We start from the raw sequence: 10,673 nt of genomic DNA, 5'->3' as shown, positions 1-10,673 counted from the left end.
GTTGAAGAATAACAACTTTAATTGAAGATAATAACAAGTCCATTGCATCAAAGAATTTTTCAAAATGATATTTGGATACAAATTTTAAGAGATTTGCTTCATCATTTTATAATTTACCTTTTGGCTTGCTTTGCTAAGTGCGATTTTTAAGTCTTCAAGGATTGAAGATTCATTTTGTTTATTTAGACTTTTTCTTCTTAATTACTGTTCTTTGATATATAACTGTGTGGGGAATGTAATGTTGACTGTAAAACTAAAATCCAAGATATTCAAGCACAAATCCCCTTCAGAAAAAATGTTAGAAACATGGCTTAATTCTATATGGATGTAGGTAAGTGCCGTAAAAAACAAAGCTCTTAGTGCTTAAAATGGAATCCTTAGTAGACCGCCCTACAAAACCATGCAGTGCAGTTGTTACTTGTTGGGCCTCATGCCCTTAGGTAGCTAGAGAGGCAGAGAAGAACATATATGTTGAGGGGTAATTTCAACTTAAAAAAATGAGAAGCATGTCACTTTCACATCCACTTGACCTGAGATTAAGGGTATGTTCGATAGAGCATTTTAGTAACATGTTTTCAGTTTTTAAACAACATTACATGTAATTTCACACATTTTTTCACCCACACATATTTCAAAAAAATACAAACATTACTCAAATTAATCTACCAAACGAGACTAAGAAGCTCATTAGCGTTGAAGTGAAAGTTATTCCTCCATGTTAATGAAAGTCCAACACGTTTTAACCCAAAAAAAAAAAAAAAAAAAAAAGGTCCAAAACGTAGTTGCAATCCTCACCAAGCAACTATTCTACTTCATTGATTAAACCCTTGTGCATGTGCAAGTCAAATATTTTGGAGGAAAGGGACACACAAACACATAAGAAAAAGAAAGTTAATATATTTGATTATTCAATATCTTGGTACGGCACGCCAGCATAGAAGTAAACTAAACTAAGTCTGGAGAATGGTGATGTATATATATTGGTTTTGGACGGAAGGTTTATCCAGTGGTGATAACATTTGGGAATTGGGGTTTTGACTAGATGGATGGTGATCATCATGCAGATCAGCATGCATTCACCATTGCAGATGGTGGAGATTAAATGCATTGTCAATCACGCCAAAAGATTCACACTGACTCATCACCCCCTGCGTCCTCTCAATGATATAATTATAAGACAGAGAGAGCCAATTAAAAATAAAAAGGAAAATAATCATTAGACTGTTAAAAAATAAAGGCAAAAATGCAAAATTGGTATTTTAATTTTCACATTTTTTTTTTCATTTCAGTTCTCTAACTTTCAGTTTTATCAATTCAGTTATCTAACTTTCAATTTTTATCAATGCAGGATTTCGTTACAACTCAATTAGTAATTGCTATTAATGTCACTGAAACGACGCCGTTTTGCATTTTTTAAAAATTCATAATTAAAAGAAAATATGAAAATTCTAAAAAAAAAAAAAAACACATTAAGAGGAACGGCGTTCCCTTTCCCCTGAAATCAAAACACTAACTGAGTTGTAATTGCAGCCACTAATTGAGTTGTAACGGAGTCCTGCATTGATAAGAATTGAAAGTTAGATGACTGAATTGACAAAACTGAAAGTTAGAGGGTCAGTTTTGCATTTTTGCCAAAAAATAAAATACTAAAATTGCTTTTGGTTGCTTCTTATATTTACAAAACAATTAAATTTGATACTTTTTATTTATTTATTTATTTATTTAATATAATTCAAATTTATGATGTCTACTTTATAATGATTGCTTTTATCATCAACAACAGACTTTATCAATCACACTAGAACAAATTAGATCTTTTTTTTTTTTTTTTGATACAAGATAGAATTCTACTCTAGCCTAATCTAAGTGTATATGTGTGTGAAACTCCCTCCTGGAGACTTGAACCCTGGCCCTTGCCCCCCACACTCCACAAGCACTTATACTTATAGATCTTAAACACTATAATTATTGTCAATGAGATGATTCCACTAATGTTAGATCACTGTAAAATTTTAAATGTCTCAAAATGACATTGTTCTTAAATTGGAACTAAATTATCACATTATAAACAACTATTCTTAATTTTTTTTTTTTTTGAGAAAGAAAATAACTATTCTTAAGTTGATACTTTAAATTCTAAATCTTAAATTTAATGATCAACACCATGACTTTTTAGTAGAGTTTATGGTATGTCTTTTTTATTAGAATTTCATTTTCTCTTCCTTGTGTGTGCGTTTCTTTCTCGAAAAAAAAAAAAAAAAAAAATCTAATGAACAACATGATATCAATCCAAGGATCAAAAAATATTTTAGCCTAAAATAAAAAACATAAGTAAGAGAAAGACATCGGTGGGTAATAAATAATAATAAAAATTCAAAATTTCTTATAATTGACCCTAAGATGGGGGACAAAAGTTTTGTACCCGATACCACATGGATATTTAATATATATATATATGGTCTTATGAACAATCACATAGTGAATTCTTCTGACCTAAGAAAAAGTTTGTCAATTGTATGATAAAATAGGTGTCCACTTTATCAAGTTGTGATGGGAGCAATATTATCACATATGTGAAATCGATATTGCTCCCTTCATAACTTTCCACTTTAACAAATTGTAAAAAATGTTATGAAAATTTCGACTAAATTATAAATTATACATACCCTCTAACGTTGAACTTATTTTAAATCCCATTATTTAAGTTTTGTATCTTTTTTTTCTTTTTCTTTTTTTTCATTTGAATCCTTTAACTTCAATTTTTTTTTACAAAATATTCATTATGTTCAATTCACACCACTTAGTCAATCAAAATGACGTTGTTTTTTAGAGTGGCCACTAAAACTAACGACGTGATTGGACAAACTAGATGGAGTAACTAAATGGAAAACAAATTAAAGTTAAAGGACCAAAATTAAAAAAGAAATAAAGGAAGGAAACTTGAAAAACAAAATTATTGTAATTTATAATTTTAACTCAAAAAAAAAAATTGTCTTTAACCTTATTCTATTACACCCGGGATACGTATACCTTGTGTGTAAGGTTTGTTTTTGTTTCAATATTAAAATATATATTCTATCAAAAATTTGATATATATTTTTTTTTTTAAAAAAGGTTTTATTTTTTATTTTTTGGGTGAATAAAGGTATATGTTCCGTTGATGAACTTTTTGTTTGGGGGAAATGAAAGCGTGTAGCGTCCTGTAACTTCCATTCTCATCTTGGACCAATATCTCAAGGTTCTCTCAAAGGGAAAAAGTGTGTGATTTCGTTATAGTAGTGCTTACCAAAAGTTTGAACCTTTAGGCTTTAGCAGCCTTTCTTTTCTTCTTTATTTGATACAGTATATGATACTTTGTACCCCCAACCCCAAATACTTATAAAATGGGTTTTCCTCTTTCTTAACCACTAACAAATAACAAACCAATTTTCCCACCATTTACTACACTTTTCAGACACAATACCATGACACAGTTTTAGAAACAAAAAAGATAAGAGTTTTTATACTTTGGTGTTGAACTTGAAGGTGTTTGATATAATGACCAAGGAAGATGAAGATGACCCAGAAAATAAAAGGGCCGTACAATCTTCATCATCTAAATCTTGTGGGCCGTCTGATTGGTTGACGAACTTTCATCGTGATCTGATGGCTGGGGCTGTGATGGGTGGGGTGGTGCACACGATTGTGGCCCCAATAGAGAGAGCCAAGCTTTTATTACAGACCCAAGAGAGCAACTTGGCCATTGTTGGTGGCACTGGCCGTAGGAGATTCAAGGGCATGTTGGATTGCATAGTCCGTACTGTTCGTGAGGAAGGCATTGTTTCTCTTTGGAGAGGCAATGGGATCAGTGTTATTCGGTATTACCCTTCTGTGGCTCTTAATTTCTCACTCAAGGTATTAAAGTTTGCAACTTTTTATATCTGTTTATGTGTTTGAATGTGTTAGTTTTTGTTGGGTATCAAAGATATGTATGCAAGTTTATTTATTTATTTATTTGGTTTTGATTCTGGCATTTGTTCAAGCAATGTTGGTTGGTTTTTTTTTTTTTGAGTGGTATAACATGACTGATCAAATGCCTCGATGAAGAAGTGTTTAGGTTGCTCTGTGAGGGGTGGTATGAGTAATGCTAGGACAATACATTTTCACCATTGCTGACATAATTTGTTGGGATTAGAGCAACATCACTAACGCTTCTATGCACCAATCACAACAGGCTGTGTCAGCAATTGTGAAAATAACTGTGAGAAATAGTGTGTCTAGACTTATTGAATTAGTACTGTATTAAAATGTAAGATAATGTGGTGTTGTACTAGCATATGGTTTGGTAGGCGAGGTAGACTGGTAGTAGTATATGCACATGGTTTAGCGGCCTGTTTTGGACCTAATGTGTGTAAAAATGGCTGGAACAGTGCTTCCAATTGAATGTTGTTGAAGACTTTAGGGAAAGATAGCAACTGTTCTGAGTAAGCTCTTGTATTTGGCTTACCTTTCAGTGCTTGAAATATCCGTAGAAACATTTCTATTAATGAAAAATGGGAACACCCTTAGGCTTTGCAGTGCTCCCAATGAACTTTGAAATATTCCTAGGAAAAGAAATTAAAAGAAAAATAGAAACTTTGAGATACATTCACCTTGCAGTGTTCTTCTCATGTGAGATCAGATGGGAGTTAATCAGGATTTGATGCTGCTTCTGGTGTAAATACTAGATTCAATTTAAGGGATTTTTTGGGAGATAGGATATTACACTATTACTACAAATTTGATGATGAAGTGACAAGGGGCTCACCCACAGGGGGGGGGGGGGATTGAAATTTAGGACTTATGCAATCAAAAATTAAGAGAGCCATCCATGCTTTGATTATCCTATATTGGGGAAGAATAGTATATAAGAACTGTTGATGATTTCTGCCAAATAACTGTGCCACATAATGTCCTACTCTTCAGCATTAGTACATGCACAGTGGGACTTTTAATTGCTGAATAAGATGATCCATATCAAATTACCATTTTTAGAAGTAGGAGTTTGAAAAAAATTATAAAAAGGGCTGGGCAGTTCTGATGGAACTATGTCTTATTACATTTTTCAATATAATATCTCTCTGTCTCCAATCAGACGCAGATCCCATGGACACCGCTCTCCTTCCTTTTTCCTTTCTTGAGTTTATCCTTTCTGATTTTGGGCACTTTCTCTTTCCTTTGGCTGCTCTCTCTCTCTCTCTCAAATATTTTACATTTGCTGGACCACAAATCCATCATCTCTCATGCCTTGTTTTACTTTGAAGACTCTTCATATCTTGTTCTTTAGTGGGCACACTTTTATATTTCTTTATCTATAATCCATTTAGATCCTTGGGATCAATGCATGACAATTAAAGATCCAATCAAAATCTGGAGTTTTTTAATTTATTATTATTAAAATAAAAAAATAAAAAAAATCTAAGGTAGTTGAGATTTACACAAATCGACTCCACATTCGTGAAAACCACAAAATTTGTGAAGAAATTGCATATTATTTAAGAAAAAGTTCTCTAAACTCTCTAGTGTTGTATGGCTTTTCTCAATCTTTAAACTTGACATAAGACAAATTGGGAATTTGTCTAGGTATGCTTGTGGTGGGTTAAGATTTTGGAGGAGTAGTGGATGAGTTTAGCGTTAGAAAGGGTTAGGGCTCAAATTTCACTAGGTTTTGATGAGTTTTTTTTATGACTATTTGATAAGTAAGAGGAAAGGCTTGACTTGGGGTTGTAAGGAAGAAGAAAGGTGAGAAGTTTGTAGTGTTTTAGGGGCTGTATGAACAATACCTATGAATCGTAGCCTAGGATCCACGGATACTCCATTTTTTGCCCAAGTTCCCATATCTGGTCCTTATTGTACTGGATATCTCTTAAGAAAATTCTAGATCCAACCAAACCACAAAAATACTCGTAATTCATAGGGTTACAAAAATAACAGTTTTGCCTCAGAATTCAAAATTGACCTTAACTCTTTAAATAAAAACCCAAATTAAAGATCGTTTAATCCTGGAGAAACATATAACTTTTTCTTTAAAACCACATGGCTTCTACATAAAATATATCTTGAATAGATGAATTTGTTAAGTAGTAACAAATTAATCTTCAATGGTTGCATCAAAACTTCTCAGCAAGGTTGTTAAAATTGGGATCCTATTGAGAATTAGTGGGGGTTTTATGTATTAGATAGAGGATTGTAAGATCCTACTTTTCATAAAAAAAAATAAAAAAAAAAACAAAACAAAAGAACAGTGTTAATGATAATTAAATCCCATTATATATAGAAAAATAATTTTATTGTTTTTTCTTTTTCCTATTAATCGAAATAAGTTCGTGAAAATTTTGACCTACTTTCTTACTTATTTTCAAATTTCACTTTTTTTTATTTATTAATATTCTCTTACAAAAGTTATTCTCTTGTTAAATAAATTGCACTCTTAATGTGGCAACAAAGAATACCAACTTTATCCCTTGACATAAAAGTATAGGTCTTGTTACTTTGTATGTCCACCACATGCAAGGCCATGCAATTTATACCTGTCAATTTGGTAGCAATTTTCCATGTGTAACAAACACACAAAGCGGTTGCTTTTGTAATTAGGGGCATGCTTGTACACTAAATTTCTATTTAATGCATAACTATCAAAAAAAAAAATTTAATAATAAATAAATTAATGCAGCTACCTGGATATTCTGAGTTTTAAAATTTTCTTTTCTAAATGCTTCTTTCATTCTCAAACAAATTCCTTCAAGATTGGGGAACTCACATCACATGCAGCCATGCATAGTCTGGCACCCGACCCATAGGCCAAGAAAACAAAGGAAGAATAGAGGATTAGAGGAAGCCAATGGGAACATCTACTACAGAATAGAGGATTAGAGGAAGCCAATGGGAACATCTACTACAGTTGCTCCTTTGTTCTTCTAGTGAAGCCTTATGATCAGTTTCTCTGTATCATCAATGGGTAGAAAAGAGCATTGGGAGCACTGGAGGAGATGAGGCGACTAATTTAAGAGCAATGGTAAGAGCAATGAAAGAGTTTGATAAAAATCATGGAGAAAAGAAAATATAGGGTGTCATATCCTAACATTTTCTTAGAGACGTTATAGTGTTTAATCTCAAAGAATATGGGGGATTAATCATCGATATTATAAGGGGAGCCACCCTTGTAATCATTTGGGCTACCTGGAAATAAAAAAAGATTCTATGAATCTATCTGAGGCAAGGAATGATTGGCAGAGGATTTTCAGGATTGTGTTGCTGAATATTGTGTGATCCAATGTTATTGTATTTTAAATTGAGAAACAGGCATTTAGAGTGAGTGGGATTATTTGTCTATATTCTGATCATCTAGTAATAAAGAGATAACATTTAAACAATTTAGGTCGAGAAAGGGTAGGATTACTGGTTTATTTTCTGATCATCTAGTGTCTATGAGATCAGTGCAAGTTTATGATAGTATATATCTTGGGTTATGGTAAATGATGGATTTTAGAATGGACTGTTATGCCAAGGGATTCCTTTTGTAATTACTTGGTTTGTGTAGAACAGAGGGACTACACATACTAGAGGAATAATCAAGTTTTCAAAGAGCTATGGATGTCCTCATTAGCAAAAAAAGTTTAACATGAGATCCAGTCTCTAACTTTATATGTTTTCATGTTTCGGAAAAGTCAATGTATTCTAGTAAAAATTTAGTTGAAGATAAGAATTTAAAATCTAGAAAGTTGTTCCACATCATGAGTTAAATTGTAGATGATTTTAGTTGTCATGGCAGTCAGAGAATTTAATATGAAAAGTATTAATAAACTTAATCTGCTTGGCCTGTAGGTTTTCCTGCTAAGCCTATTTGGGGTGAATGCCGTTAGATTACCCAGCATCTGATTTTGGCAGGTGGGGTTTTCCCATAGGTTTTATTGGTTAGAGGCAAGTCCAAATGGCTCTTCTTTAGAAAGGTTCGCGTTATTTGCATGTGTGTGAGAAATGTAATAATATAAAAGTAATTTGATGGTAGTATGAGGGTCAATCTGAGGACAATGAAAATTTTGTATTTTTTATAACAAGTTGTGTGTGTGTGTGTGTGTAAAGGACCCTAGATAGAGCAATTTTGCAGAGAATGGGCGTAGATACTTGAAGGCTGATGGAACAATTGTACAACAACAAAACCTAGTCCCAAATATTTTGGGTTCAGCTGATGGAAGAATTGTATTTGGTAAAAATTTTGTACAACAACAAAACCTTAGTCCCCAATGTTTTGGGGCCCAGCTGATGGAAGAATTGTATTTGGCAAAAAAAATTGGAAAACTGATACACCAGGTGGATGGGGCCGAGGAGGGGACTAGGAATGAATTGGGAACTGCATAAATAAATGCAAGTGTAAAGTACGAGAAAGCAAACTCCAACGTGTTGCTATGATGTATTTCACTGAGAAATTGAGTTCTTAGCTACATCTTTCCCTTGATGAATCATTATGCCCTATGAACTAAATAGCAGCAGCAAAAATAACAAAAGCCAAGCCTTATATAAACTAAATAGCATCATTCAATATTTCCTGTAAAGTTTTATTTTCCCAAATGGTCTTGAAAGAGGACAACTATTTCTTTGTTTAGAAGAGATACATGCCTAGAAAATGAAAGCAACGAAAAAGAAATCTTGTTAGTACTGAATTATCATGCCTGATGGACTAAAGGTTGTCGACTATGAATTTTTATTCTTTTTTTGCAAATACCAAATACTGTAGTTATTTTTTTGATTGGATAAGAAAAGGGTCAAATACTGTAGTTTTTCTTATGAAAACAAAATACTAGGGTGTTGAGAACAATCTATGGAGGTAGAGAAATGCGATGGGTGTCTTTTCAAAGTTATCAGTTAGTCAATACAAGTTATGTGATTAGCTGTTAAAAAAAGAAGAAGAAAATGCGTGATTAGCTATACAAGACTTGTTAGAATCTGAAATAAGGTTTTGAATTAAATATCCAAGAATTTCATGTGAAAAGTTTGAAAACTTGAATCAATTTATGGTGCACTTAAGATGGCTACAGAGAAAGTAAAATTGCAAGTTTGTGAGCTTGAAGGTATTAGAAACTCAAGTAAGGCTTATGTCTGGTCTCAAGTAAGTTCATTTACCCAAATTAATTCTATATATGATATGAGCAAAAACTTATAAACCACATATCAGAGACTAAACTAAAACAACCTGTTTGGCATCTGAATCTGTAGATGTTGTTATTGTCGTTATTGTATCTGATTGTCGATGGATTCATATTAGTAGGGGAAGATTTCCAAATGGTCATTTCATTCTAATTTATTAAGACTACTAGGTCTTAATTTCTTTTCTTTTCTTTTTTTCCCCACCCACAGGATCTCTATAAAAACATATTAAGAAGTGGACACTTTGAAGATGGTCATTTTCTGTCTGGTCCATCTGCCAATTTTATTGCTGGGGCTGCATCCGGCTGTACAACGTTGATCTTAATATATCCTCTTGATATTGCACACACTCGTCTCGCTGCTGATGTTGGAAGAACTGAAGTTCGTCAATTTCGAGGCATCTACCATTTCTTGACTACCATACATGAAAAAGATGGGATTCGAGGGGTTTACCGTGGGCTTCCTGCCTCTCTACATGGGATGGTTGTTCACCGTAGCCTTTATTTTGGAGGCTTTGATACAATAAAAGAGATGTTGTCTAAAGAATCTAAGACAGAGTTGCCGTTGTGGAAGCGATGGGTGGTGGCTCAGGCAGTCACAACATCTGCTGGGTTGTTGTCATATCCATTGGATACAGTACGAAGGCGAATGATGATGCAATCTGGCTTGGAACAGCCCATGTACCATAGCACCCTGGACTGCTGGAGGAAGATTTATAGGAGAGAGGGGTTGGCTTCATTTTATCGTGGGGCTCTTTCAAATATGTTTAGGAGTACTGGTGCTGCTGCCATTTTGGTCTTATATGACGAGGTGAAGAAGTTCATGAATTGGGGTAGATTATAGCAGGAAGCAATTTTTGGTCCGTCATTTCAACTTAACAAAAGGTTTACAGTGGATTAAAATGACGAGATGAATATTACAGGAGGAATACCTTGTAAAGCGCAAATGAGAGCTTATACAGTTTGTGTAACATGCAGCAATGACATTCATTTGCCAAGTTGCATTTTGAGGCTCTGGCAACTTACACCTCAATTTTTTGTTTTAAAACATTTGTAGTATTGTCGGAACAGAGGGGAGGGGGGAAAGAAACTGGTTTATACTAATTTTTAGTATAGTTTTATCACCTTTCTCCCTCTTCCCCTCTACTCTCCCCCATCTCCCTCCACCCTAACATAGGGTAAAAAATCATCATGTTTGCAATCTAATGTGAAAGTTGCAGTTCTTTTTCTTCTTTATCTTCCTTTTTTGTTGTGGGTTAGGCATGTGGAAGGAGGATATCAGATCGGATATCTGGAAGCATGTAAAGCAGCAAATGCCAAACAGCACAGGAGAGAGATTTGCATCCTGATATGGGGTGTATTGCCCCCTTTGTGTTACTGTACTTATGCTGACTGAGCTGAAGTTAGGCTGGTAAGTCCATGACATATACAATTTTGTCAGCTTTAAATTGTCAATTAATATTTTGGAAAGCTTTATCAAAATAATGTGATAATAATAACAAAATACAACAA

The 10,673-nt window shown here is 33.7% G+C and overlaps 1 protein-coding gene across 1 annotated transcript; it reads left to right on the top strand.

Moving 5' to 3' along the window:
• The first annotated feature begins 3,181 nt into the window (after window positions 1–3,181).
• On the top strand, window positions 3,182–10,393 carry LOC115970149 (probable ADP,ATP carrier protein At5g56450). Its single transcript, XM_031089816.1, has 2 exons — window positions 3,182–3,894; window positions 9,373–10,393. Exons 1-2 carry the CDS (start codon window positions 3,538–3,540, stop codon window positions 10,003–10,005), a joined length of 990 nt encoding a protein of 329 aa, XP_030945676.1. The 5' UTR covers window positions 3,182–3,537; the 3' UTR covers window positions 10,006–10,393.
• Window positions 10,394–10,673: the final 280 nt, after the last annotated feature.

The sequence above is a fragment of the Quercus lobata genome, chromosome 2 (genome assembly GCF_001633185.2).
Source record: "Quercus lobata isolate SW786 chromosome 2, ValleyOak3.0 Primary Assembly, whole genome shotgun sequence".
In the NCBI taxonomy this organism is placed as follows: domain Eukaryota; kingdom Viridiplantae; phylum Streptophyta; class Magnoliopsida; order Fagales; family Fagaceae; genus Quercus; species Quercus lobata.
This window is presented reverse-complemented; position numbering and strand designations above follow the sequence as displayed.

Coding starts and splice junctions, on each gene's coding strand:
- LOC115970149 (XM_031089816.1), top strand. CDS start 3,538: ATGACCAAGGAAGATGAAGATGACCCAGAAAATAAAAGGGCCGTACAA. Junction 3,895..9,372: donor CTCTTAATTTCTCACTCAAG/GTATTAAAGTTT, acceptor CCCCACCCACAG/GATCTCTATAAAAACATATT.